Genomic DNA, 13,220 nt, shown 5'->3' on the forward strand with positions numbered 1-13,220 from the left:
GGAGGCAGAGGTAGGCAGATCTTTGTGAGTTTGAGGCCAACTAGTCTACATAGTGAGTTCCAGGATACCCAGAGGTACACAGAGAAGCCCTGACTCAAAAGACAAAACAAAACACAACAACGAGAACCCAAGAAAAGAAAACCTAACCTTGGGGTATTCTTAGCCCTATCTGAAAGGAAAAAGAAAAAAAGTGTTTAAAGTACACATATTGTCAAAATCTAAAACAAATAATGGCAACAAAAACTAATGCCTTAGGCACAGTAGTACAGGCCTATGCCAATTCAGTGCCCATTTTGGTTACAGAGTGAGTTCAAGGTTAGTTTGGGCTATACAGCGAGACCTGTCTTAAAGCAAACAATTCCCCAAACAAAAATGAATTGAGTTGGAGATGTGTCTCACTTGATGGAGTGCTTGTCTAACATGCATGAAGACCTGTGTTGGGTTCCCAACACCATATAAGCCAGGTGTGGTGGCATGTCTGTATTCCCAGTACTTGTGAGATAGAAGCAGGAAGACCAGTAGTTGAAGATCATTGGCTACACGGAGAATTCAAGTCCAGCCTGGGTTACATGCAGTCTTTTCTCAAAACACAAAACCAAACCACCACCACCCCTCAGCAAACAAACAAACAAACAAAAAAACCTTGAAAAAAACAAGAAAAGATTTGTAGGACTGGAGGGGTTAGTTTAGGAGGAGAAAACTTTGTAAGAAATAATATAGGTAGAGTGTTATGACAAGGATTTGGGCACAAAGGCAACTGACATTTCTCAAGGATATACTATGTATCAGGTATTATTCTAATATTTGTAATCCAAATGAGATCTGAACTGTGTATTTTTCCATTTTACATATTAGGCACAAAATAGTTGTATTCCCATGATTACACAGTCCTAAAGTGTTAAGTCGGGGATTTGTAATGAGTTGTGTCTGAACGTGGGGTGGATTCTTGGAGTGTGGAGTTGAGATGGTTAAGTGGTGAGGGTGGACTTTTGTATGAATGGATTGGTCAATCTCTCAAAGTGTGGTATCGCAGAAGAACCAGGTCTCTGGAGAGGTGTGGGTGACCTGAAAACATTTTGGTTGTGCTACTCAATTCCCGAGTAATGCTGAGGGATCACCTAACCTCCTTGAGCTTATTTGTCATTTTCAGATGTAACATGAACTTAGTGATACAAATCTCATCTTTTAGAGTTGTTTGGAAATTTAAGTAAGATGATGTCTAAAGCTTTAACACAGGATTTGCTTTCACTTTGTTTCCATTTAATGTTACATAGGTCCCTTGAAAATGGGGGTTGGTTATATTTTTGTATGTTGGAAGGACATGTATTAACCCAAAAAAAAAAAAAAAAACAGCCTGCCAAAACAGTCATTCATCTCTCCCTCCCACCTTACCAAGAATCGTGTTCCCCTGCCCTCCTCTCTCCCTGTCTGGATTCCTTGAAATTGACATCATAAGCATGGAGGAGTTTCTGACCTTTGAAAATTCTTAAGTGTTGTGGTTTTCAGTGAGTTTTGAGAGGAGTTGGAGAGGACACAGAGGCAGCTCCAGTGCACTGGTGGGGCCAGGAGAGCGGGTATAAAGTGAGAATGTGGGGGCCTTGGAGGGTGGTGTCAGGAGAGTGCAGGGTCAGTAGTTTCTCAAGCCCTTTCACAGAGGTCTGCCGTCTTCCACCAGGGTTAGCAGTGTTTAACTGTAGCTTCTTTTCTCTATCGCTAACTGGGACTCAGTATGTGCAGACAGGCTTTGATACAGGGTTAGTCTGCGTTAAGCCACCTTTAGGGAAGAGAAGCTATTCCAGATAAAATCATTTAACAGTCCTCAGCAAATGTCTTTGAGGTAAGCCACTGTAAATTTGCCTGTGTGAAATGTTGGTGTGTGTGTGTGTGTGTGTGTGTGTGTGTAGGTCTGTAGTTGGGTATTATACAAATACTTTTCAATTTGTTGGAATGAAAATTGAGTAACTGGTAGTGAGTGGGACACGGGAAATAAGGCAGGTATTTGCTTTCGAGTTGTTCCTGTTTGGTGGGGATGTAAGCATGTAAATAAAACAATGTCTTTGCTATGACCACCATGTGGTGATTTGAAAGAAAATGGGCCCCAAGGGGAGTGGCACTATTAGGAGGTGTGGCCTTGTTGGAGTAGGCGTGGCCTTGTTGGAGGAAGTGTGTCACTGAGAGAGCGGACTTTGAGGTCTGAAGCTTCAGTGGTTGTGACAGTCAGTCAACTTCCTGTTACCTTCAAGATGTAGCACTCTTGGCTCCAGCACCACATCTGCCTGCGTGTTGCCATGCTCCCCTTCATGACAATAATGGACTGAACTTCTGACACTGTGAGTGAGTCACCCTCAATTAAATGTTTCCTTTATAATTGTTGCTGTGGTCATGGGGTCTCTTTACAGCAATAAAAACTGCAGCTAAGACAGACCAAACGGTGATAGATGTGGAGGGTAAAATTCTTTTGACATGCCAAGGGGAAAGTGGACTCCAGAGAGCGATTTGTAAATGAGGAAAGAGCTCACCTGCATTGCCAGCAGTCCTCTCGGGCGGGGGAACAGTCTGCAAAAATGGAGATGAGAAACCGACTTCACACTTGATGGGACTAATGGCAGATAAAGCCAGGTCATGAAGAGCCTTTGTTTGTGATATACAGAGTTAGAGGTTAATGCTCATTGGCGAGCTGTTGAGGAATTTTGAGCACCAGGATATGATATCATTTATATTAAAAAATTCTTTACAGTAGGTGCTTATAGAGGTTGGTCAGTATTTGTGGAAAGAAAGAGGAAGTTATTTTCTGGGTTCCATTTATCAAAACTTGAGATGGAGTAAAAGCTTGTTAAAGGCATTGGATTAGAAAATCAGAAAACTAGCTGGGCCGTGGTCATCCACACACAGCCAGAGCTGTTACTCAGGGAAACCCTGTCTCAAAAACCAAACAAATGGAAAAAAAAAAGGGGGGGGTGGACTGTCTGAAAGATTATCCATGAGTATAAGGCAAGAGAGAAAAGTACAGTGTGCCTTCCTGACTTGTGGTTCTAGTGCATAGAGTAATGCTCCATTTGTTAGATTAGAAGATACTGTGATGGTTGGAAAGAGTGGAGGACAGAGATGAAAGAAAAAATGTTTTTTATGTGTCTAGACGTTTTTCAAGAAGAAGATAATAATGTTGTCTTAGAAAAATACACCATGGCCAAACCGACTCTTATGAAAGAAAGCATTTAATTGGAGGCTTCCTTACAGTTTCAGAAGTTTAATCCATTATCGTGGTGCATGGTGACATGCAGGCAGGTGCTAGAACAGTGGCTGAAGAGCTCCATACTGCTCTATAGGCAGAGAGACAGAATGTCAGCTTTGCATGGACTTTTGAAACAAACCTCAGAGCCCCCCCCCCCATTTCAACAAGGCCACCTCCTAATCCTTTTAATAACCACTCCCTGTTGACTAAACATTCAAATATGTGAATCTTTTGGGGAGAGGGGGGTGTCATTCTTATTTAAACCACTATAAATGTACAAGAAGGGCAGAGGAGAAAATCTAAAGAGGTCCTTTTGCCTTGCTTTTTAATTCTGTTGTTTTGTTTTTTCTTTCTGTGCAGTGGAAGTAAGATCGTTTACTAAGAATAGGTGAGATAGCTTCTTAGCTAGGAAGCTAGGGGCTAATGGTGAAGGTGTGGAATGGCCCTGACACAATTGCTTGGTGTGCCAGAGTCAAGAGAACGACAACAGTGTTTCCTTGAAAAAGAGACTAGCCAGGCAGAGGCGGTGCACACTGTAATCCCAGCACTAGGGAGGGAGGCAGAGTTTGAGGCCAGCTTGATCTACAAAGCGAGTTCCAGGGCAGCCAAGGCTGATTCATAGAGAAGTCCTGCCTTGAACCCACCCCCTCCCCCAAAAAAGGGAAAAAAAAGGAAATTAAATATACTTTGTCATCATATTGATCTACAGAATTATTGGGTCTTACTTTGCTCAGTCACTCCATCTAGTGGTAGAGAAGTTGAGTGGACTAGCCATCCAAGTTGATTAGATAAAACAGACGAAGGCTAAAGAAACTTGGTTTTGAGCAGGAAAGGTGGCTTAGTGGCTAAGAGCACTTGCTACTGGTATGAAAGACCTGAGTTCGTTCCCAGCATTCATGGTGGCTCCACAACCATTTCCCAGGGATCCAGTGTCCTTTTTTTTGGCCTGTGTGAGTACCAGACTTGCATGTAGTACTGCATATACATACATGTAGACAATAAATCAATTTTCAAAAAATAAATTAGGTTTTTGCATCAAGTTAAATTACGTAAATGATAAGTCATTGATTTCACTCTCAGTTGACCAAGAAGAGACAGATGAAATCTATTCAGTTTTCTTACTCTCTGTCATTCTACTGTATGTAGTTCATCATATCTCTTTAGCAATAATTTCCTAAGTCCACTGTGCTCCTTCAGATTCTTCCCACATTACTCAGTATGCTTGTAACAACAACAAAAGATATTTAAAACCTTTCAGTCTGCTATTTTAATTATTCATTTATGATCATTTTCCACCTGTGCTTACAACCTATCTGTGCTTATCATTACTCTTAGAATAAAATCTGAAACTTCTTAGGGTCTACTAGGACCTCTCTGTATTTTCTACCACTCTCAGCTGGGGTTAGTACCTTGACACATGCTTCATTGCCTTGGAGCAGTCTTCCATCCTACTCTGTCTCTCCAGGTATTCACTCTTCTTATTTAACAGCAATTCCATGGGGGCTTTTCCTCACTCCTTAACAGGAAATTACATTCCCATCTCTAGCATTTATTGTTGTATGACTTTATAACTTTTTCCTTTTCAGTGTGGACATTTTATAAGTATGGACATTGTGTCCAGTTCACTGTGCATGTCTATATTATTGAACATAGTACCCAATGTTCAGTTGGAAGTGGACTTTGTACTGTCTCTAGTATAATGTGGCTAAGAGATTAGATGTCTTAGTAAGAAAGTAGGTTAGAATGGAAAAGAAGAACTGGAAGCTGGCTGTGATGATTACACGATGCAAACCCCAGCAACCTGCGAAGCAAACAGGTTGGACAATCACCACAAACTGGATGCCAGTCTGGGTTACAGAGGTAGCTCCGGGCCACTGAGGGCTGTGTAGAGACATTGTCTTTAAAAACAAAAACAACAACAACAACAAAAATGAAATAAAGATAAAATTGTAGAGTAAGATGCTGAATTTTAAGACTGCCAGGGGAAATGCTTTCAGGACATTGCATTCGTGTGGCATGCTGAGTTTGTAGTTATGGTTGGCACCAATATTTATAAATGAACGTGGGTTCAAGCAAGTACTGATCCAGGGAAAGGGTTTATAAAATAAATGTCACTGACTGCCTCATGACAATGTCATGATGTTGGGCTGCAAGAGTATTTATGTAAAGAAATGATTTAATATTTTTCCATTGAAAAGTCCATCATTCTCAATTTTGCTGTTCTATAGAACAGAATAAGAACCATTATGCAAATAGTATTAGGGGAGGAGTCTGGTGATAGGCTTGGCTTTTGTTTAGAAGAAAACAATTCATAATAGTTGGAGCTGAAAGTAATGAGCTCCCTGTCAAAGTTTGTAATCATTTGGAAACTGGATGAGCTGCTAGAGATGTAATAGAAGAGTCCTTGCACTGGATTGAGTAATTGGTTATAAACCCTTTAGTAGTAAACTGGATGATTTTGATGCCTGAATCTGTCTGTACACACAATCAACAAAGATTGAGTGTACCTCCCTTTATTTGGAAAGTTGAAGGTTAGTGTTTTGTTTCCTTGTTTGAGTTTTTCCTTCCTGTGTGCTGAGACAGAGATAGACTGAGTCTTTGTCATTGTTTGATATCCCATTTGGAATCTGAGAAGTTTCAGCCAGGTGTTATGGTGATGTAACAAGAGCTGCTGTCCTTACCTGTTGGGCGAAGGACTATGTACCTGGAGAATCAAATATAAGAATGTGCTGCCAAGAAGTTTGCTTTAGTGCTTCACATTTTTGCTGAAGAGCCAGTCTTTCCAGATGTGAGTTATTTGTTTATTTTAGATGTTTTGAAATGAATGACCTACCTTCTGTTACCCTGTAAGATGCCAGATGCCACAGCACCCATGGTTTTCATTTGCTTCTGTCTCAGGAGCCTGAGCCTGGCTGAAAATTGTTTGTGTACCTGTGGCTTAGTCATATCTTCTCCTTTTTGCTGAATGCCATTTGTGTCTTTCCTGCATCCTCTCAGAAGGTTGTTAAAGTGGCTTACCTGGTTTGTTTTATTTATTTATTTATTATCTCTCTCTGTGTGTGTATTTATTTTCTATCATTTATCTATCATCTATCTATCTCTATTATCTGTCTGTCTATCTGTCATCTGTCTATTGAAACATAATCTCCTAGCTCTGGCTGTCCTGGAACTCACTATGTAGACCAAGCTGGCCTTGAACTCACAGAGATCTATTCTTCTCTGCTTCCTGAATGCTGGGATTAAAGGCCTGAACCACCATACTCATTAGTCTTATTTTATTTAAGAGCGAAGATTGAAGTTCATTTTGGAGCTAGGCTCTTGATTTTGGATTATGTATGTGTTGTTATTTAGGCAGTTCCCATGTTCTGTGACTAAAGTGGTGAACACAATGGGCCTTGGAGAGAATTCTCACTTGCGTTATGAGATGAAAAGCCTTTCATTCACCTGGGATTTCTGAACACATTTAATTGAATTTTCTTTTATTTTTGAGACAGGGTCTTTGTTTGTAGCCTTGAATTCTTAATCTCCCAGCCTCTGCCTCTTTGGTGCTGATATTACAGACAAGTACCACTTGCCTACCTTGAAGTTAAATTCTTAAGCACAAGCTGTAAGGGGACTGAATTGCTTTTTAGAAAGCTTGGTCAGGAATTCTTCCATGTAGTTCTGGGATAGTACAAGGTTAACAACCTCAGAGGAATATTGGCTTGGTGCTTAGGATATTGAAGTAGATAAAAATTAGACATTTGTTTATAATGAATGTATTCAGCAGATGCTTATTGCTGTCTACTATATTGCAAAGACCTTGCTAAATGTTGGGTTGGAATAGAATAAATCATATCCGGTACCCATTGATTTCTTGTATTATTAGAGCACTGTAAGAAGCAATAGTTTCTCTTTCACAACACAACACAACAAAACAAAACAAAAAAAAAAAAAAACAAAAATCAAAAGAACTACCAACAACAAAACAATGCAGTTATCAAGTTAGAGACTTAGAATTTTTATAACCAGCAAATATTTGCTATTTGCCTTACTATATTCAAGAAATGAAGAAACTTAGTATCAGGTCATACCACTAAACAAGTTGTATCCTGGGAGGAGAGGAGTGAAGAAAATGCCTAGGAGTCATTGTTAGGCATTAGGTTTTAGGAGGAATGTTTTGTCTGGGTCTCCTGTTGTTTTCAAGAATTCTGGTTTTGGCTTTCCCAAAAGGTGGGATCAGCAGGTACAGTGGGGCAGCTGGGTACCTGGGCACTTTATGAGTGAGCCCCCCTCTGCAGAACCGGTGAATTTGGTCAGAGGTTGTTATCCACCCTTCTTTTGCTTTCTCTACTGGGACTGTTAACCACAGAGGAATGTTGGCTTGGTGTCAGGCTGTCAGGTCAAGGACATAGTTCCTGCTAAAGTGAAGTCTGAAAGAAGCTATTTTTTTCCACAGGTAAACTTACCTGGCACTCATTTATCCTGGGAGGAGAAATGCACTTCTGATTCTGCCTGAGTCCCTGAAGTTAGTTTTGTTATGAGCCTTTGGGATCTCTAGCCAGGTGTGCAGAGCAGCCTATTATTTTATTTTGAGTGGTTTCAGGATTCACTTTACTCTTCTTGTTTTCTCAGAACATTAGTCCATCCTGAGATAGTCTGCTGTGTTTAGTAAGTATCTACTAAGAGCCAGTGTGCCATGTACTGTGTCAAGGGATTCATTCTGGTGATACATCAGTAAAGAAGACACACAACTTCTTACTTCTGAAAACTTGACATATGAAAATCAAAGATTAGACAGAGAATGATTAAAATAACTTCAGAGGAAAGCCAAGGCATGATGGCATATGCCTGTAATATCAGTATTCAAGAGACTGAGGCAGGAGGATTGCTACAAGTTTGAGGTTAGCTTGAGCTACATGATGAGGCATTGTTTCAAAAAAACAAAAAACAAACAAACAGCAAAACAGCCCTTAATAATAAATATGTTCAGGAAGGAAATGAACATGGCACAGGGTTAGGGAGCATTGCAGGTTGGGAAGCTTTATAGGGCCTCAGTCTGCTGCCTCCTTTAGACCGGAGAAGCAAACTTGGCCCTGGGGTGCCTACTATATGCAAGCCCTGGATTTAATCCCTAGCACACCCCTCCTTAAGTAGACAAATAAGTAGCAGAGGGAAAGCTTTGTTCAGAGTGGTTTGTAGTTATTGTAGGCATTAATACATTATTGTTAATGAGGATGTTAAATGTGATTCTTCATAAAAAATTTAAACTCACTTCCTTCAAAATTCAACTAGAATGAAGAAACCAGATTAGTTTACCATTTGGTTAAGAAACTGTTGAAATTAGGCTCTGAGGATGCTCTTCTATTTACTTGAGCCTTGGGCTCTTACCTTCTTTTCAGGGCAAAGCCTGGATTTTGATCTATGTTCTGCTCACATCCTGCTGCCTGAGAGTACTTGATGATCCCATGACCCTGGACATGGATGCTGTCCTGTCGGATTTTGTCCGTTCCACAGGTGCAGAGCCAGGGCTGGCCCGAGATCTTCTGGAAGGTAAGGAGATAATTCGAAAGAGAAAACAAAATGTCATATTTACTATTAGGGTGATTTGGAGTATTTAAGGTGATCAGAAAAATATTTTGTGTACCTGAGGACCTCCATTTAAGTTGCTTCTAATAATCTGCTTTGTGTGATCTGCTATACTTTTAAAATCCAAAATCCTCCCTTCACCTTGTATGTATTAGGTTTCTTCACCATGAGTTTATGTTCAGGTAATCAAAGAAGAAAGTTATATCGGCTCACTAAAACCATAATGGAAAACACTTGATCTTAACCTCTAACCTCTACACACTTGTATATGCACACCATACTTATATACCACATAGATGCTTTAACCTCTATAAGCACTTGTATGCATACAGCACACATGTATACTACACAGGTGCCCAACAACACACTCAAAATTAAGAAAAAATAAAAATGAAATAATCAGTGTCATGTCAGTGTCTGTGCAGTGTATCAAGTATATGCAAGGTACATGGGATGTGTTCTCTCAGCTGTATGTTATAACTTTGAAAACTGAGGTTCAGTGAAGTTACATAGGATTTTAATCTTGACTGGTTTTTAAACTGTGGCTCTTAATGATTATGTTACAAATTACTTCTTGCATGTTATAAACACTCATGGTATTAAAGAAAAGAAGCTGAGAGTCCTATGAGAGTGAAGATGGAAATCTGATTTAGCTCTAGAGTACAGGAACCTTTTTAGGAAGGCATACCCAGGAGAAATAGCTTACAAGATGACCCTAAGAGGAGAGAGATTGATGTAATGTATAAGCCAATAGTGAGTGAGACGGGAAGAGTGGTACAAGAGTGATGGGGAGCTGGTTAGGTGGACAGGAAGCAGAATATGGGGCCCTTTGTTGGCCATAGTAAGGAATTTACACTCTAAGTTCACTGGAAGTGAAGTTTTTAGTAGTATAAGAATAGTTTTTAAGTTTCAGTGTTTAATGTGTTCCAATAGGATTATATTGGAAGGTGGCCAGTGGTAAAAATAGGTAAGAATATTGCCATAGTGCCTGTGAAAGATAATGGTGACTTAGACCACAGTGTGGGTTTAGATATAAATTAGTAGCCTGAGAGATGGCTCAGTAGTTAAGAGCATTTGCTGTTCTTCCAGAGAACCAGGGCTCAGTTCCCAGCACTCACATGGTGGTCACAACTGCTTTGGAAAATGATGAGCAGGGTGATTCTAAACTGGGCAGTTGTTGCGAGTAAGGTTTTTCCTGCCACCTGGTCTCACCGCCACACCATCCCCAAATAACACACTGAGACTCTGTATTTGATATAATGCTGTTGGCCAGGTACTAGTTTCTTATCGGCTAGCTCAGTCGGTAAACATGAGACTCTTAATCTCAGGGTTGTGGGTTCGAGCCCCACATTGGGCACCATATGTAAGGAGTAAAGTTTTTCCTGCTGGCCTGGACCCACTGCTCCCATGCCCCAAATAACACACAGAGATGCTGTATGTGATATAATGCTGTTGGCCAGGTACTAGTTTCTTATCGGCTAGTTCTGTCTTAATTTTTAACCCATTTCTATTAATGTAAGTATTTCCATGTGGTCTCATCTTACCGGAGAGTAGGGCTGTTGTTCACTCTCTCCAGTCTCTCCATGTTGACTCCTCCCTACTACTTCCTCGAATCTTCCTTGTCTCCTAGTCCTGCCTATCTTGCTTTCCTATTGGCCAACAGTGCTTTATTCATTAACCAGTGTGAGAAACATATTTACAGAATGACATCTCCCATCAGGCAGTGGGGTAGGACTTACTAAGAAATTGATATTTACAAAGGTTCATCTATGTAGATGTACTAGAGGAAAGAGTCTTATGCAATACGAGTAGGCAGTGGAGAGGCCCTGGTGGGGAGAAGTCTTGGCGTTGTCTAACAGCAAAGAGACCAAAACACCAGTGGAGACTAGAACAGAGAGTGGAGAAAGGGTTGAACAGTGTTAGAATTAAATCAGCAAGCATGAGTAGTTGGAATAGCTTAACTGGAGGGTTAGAACAACAGCAGTAGTGGATAGATATACGTAGACTGCATGCAAAGCACTGTGCTTATGACTTATTTAACCTTCAGAACAGCACTGTGTGTCAGGCACAGCATTGTAAGACTTTTTCTGGGAAAATCTATTTCTACCCATTCCTGATAGAGGGAGCAGATCATAGAAGCCACCTCACCTGAGTCTAGCCTGCTGAACCAGAGCTTACTGAGGTTACTTTAGGAGTTTGGGTAGCATGTTAAGCATGTGGATAACTGGACAGCTATACCACCAAAAAGTCTGCCCTCTCAGCAATTGTTAGGTGCTTATATATCCTTGGGTAGAGGAGGGACCTTATGAACTTCATTAACCTCATTACCATCTCCCTACCAAGAAGGGACTTAAAAGAAAGGTTGGTCTTATTTTATATGTATGTGTGAGTGTCTGACATGTATGTATGTATACTATGTATATGTCTAGTATCCAAGAAAGCCAGAAGAGGGTGTCAGATGGTGATGATCACACCCAACCTGGAAGAAACGGATATACTAGTGCTATTATCTACATTTTCACAAATAAGTAAATTATAGCACAGAGAAAAAGCTAGAAAATAGGAGAGGCCATAGAAAGCCTTGAATAATGGGCAAAAAAGCCTTCTGTAGTAGTGATGGGCCATTACGTGAAGATTTTGAACATAGAAGTGAAATGATTATAACTGTGCTTTACAAAAATGAATCTCATGGGATTCCTTGAGTAGATGGAGGTGTTGGATCTCAGGTGATGAGTTAAACCAAGGCTGTAGTAGCTACAGTAATGCAGGTGCAGTTAGTCTACCTGTATTAAGCAATTTAACTAGAGAAAACTACCGTGGAGTCTTTCAAATAGAAAGTGTTTTTAAAGTGGGAGCAGTATCGCTCCTTTTGGTGCAGTGATATCTAGAAACTCTTCATCGGAGGCGTATACTTTGTACATATCTTCTGGTGGCTTATGACAGCCTAGAGTCTACCTCAGCTCCTGAGCCCTGGTACAAACTAACTGTGACTTTGAACAAGTTGTGGTACTTCTGTAAGCTTTGTCTCCTTTATCTGTAAAAGGAGTTTCATTTTAGGTGACTAAATCTCTGAAGGGCCCTTTGAGTTTGGAGACAAAAGTTTCTACCATTATGTAGCTCCCATAGGAAATAGACAATAAAGAAAATTGGTATTTCAGATTGATAAGAAAGTTAAAATAGAATTGGTAGTGTGCATCAGCATGTTCTTACTAGGTTTATTTATTTATTTTTTAGGTTTTTTTTTTTTTTTTGAGACAGGGTTTTTCTTTGTAGCTTTGGCTGTCCTGTCTATACCAGGCTGGTCTTGAACTCAGAGGACCACCTGCTTTTCTTCCTGAGTGCTAGGACTAAAGGCATGTGCCACCACTGCCCAGCACTGCTAGGTTTGTTTTTGATATGAGGTGTTTGAAACTGAGTCTGGGGTATCCCAGACTGTTCAAACTGATCCTCCTGACTCAGCCTCCTGAGTTCTAGCATTATAAACTTGTGCTGTCATAGCTTGTTTTGTTGCACTAGGATGGCTATAGTGGTCTTCCAATGTCTTTCTGCAGTTTCATAATACCCTGGGTATATAATGTTGTTTTGTTTTTTCTCCTGTTAGGAAAAAACTGGGATGTGAGTGCTGCCCTCAGTGACTTTGAACAGCTACGTCAAGTCCATGCTGGGAACCTGTCCCCACCCTTTAGTGGAGGGAGTAGTTGCTCTAAGACCCCTGAAAAAGGGTGTGCTGATAGAGAGTCCACTCGCCCTTCTCGACCAGTCCTCCAGAGACAGGATGACATCATTCAAGGTATTGTTTAACTGAGGACTAAGCTTTTGTGTGATTAGGAAGCGTCTGTGTGCTTCTTTAGGGATGTTTTCATTCCTTACTCTCTTCCAGCCAAACTAACAGTTCTTGCTTTATACCATGTCTGGCCAGTACCTGACAGCTGCCTAGCATTAGAGCTCCTGTCCCCTTGTGATAGTCGCCCATGTACTTCAAGCTGTGCAAACACATAATATTACACTGACAAATTTTGCTCATAATGTTGTATGGGCTGGGGCTTGCAGGTGCCATATACTGAAAACAAATGAAATGATTTGGGGACACAGTTTACATTAGTGTTTTGTTCTCTGGCATATTAAAATCTGATATAAATTTCTCCATAAATTTCTGATAAATATGAATACTAATAAAAGTTATAGTAAATAATATAGATGTTGTTGATGACACTGTTTTTTTTGTTTATGTTTGTTTTTTTGTTTTTTGAGACAGGGTTTCTCTGTGTAGCTTTGGAGTCTGTCCTGGAACTGTCTCTGTAGACTATGCTGGCCTTGAACTCACAGAGATCCACCTGCCTCTGCTTCCTGAATGCTGGGATTGGAGGCCTGTGCCACCACCTCTCTGCATGTCATTTTCTTTTCTGTAATGGAGATCCTT

The 13,220-nt window shown here is 40.5% G+C and overlaps 1 protein-coding gene across 4 annotated transcripts in view; it reads left to right on the forward strand.

Moving 5' to 3' along the window:
- Nucleotides 1-13,220, forward strand: part of Otud7b (OTU deubiquitinase 7B) — a 56,223-nt gene that overhangs the window by 24,731 nt on the left and 18,272 nt on the right. For 2 of the 4 annotated variants that reach the window (XM_051198810.1, XM_051198811.1), the window contains 2 exons: nucleotides 8,614-8,764; nucleotides 12,402-12,590. In XM_051198810.1, the coding sequence (XP_051054767.1) occupies nucleotides 8,680-8,764; nucleotides 12,402-12,590 (274 nt within the window). In that variant the 5' untranslated portion in view covers nucleotides 8,614-8,679. Of the gene's footprint in view, nucleotides 1-5,936; nucleotides 6,021-8,613; nucleotides 8,765-12,401; nucleotides 12,591-13,220 lie in introns of those variants that run through there. The other 2 variants (XM_051198812.1, XM_051198813.1) reach the window with 2 other exon arrangements.

This window comes from Phodopus roborovskii, unplaced genomic scaffold (genome assembly GCF_943737965.1).
Source record: "Phodopus roborovskii unplaced genomic scaffold, PHOROB, whole genome shotgun sequence".
Taxonomy (NCBI): Eukaryota; Metazoa; Chordata; class Mammalia; order Rodentia; family Cricetidae; genus Phodopus; species Phodopus roborovskii.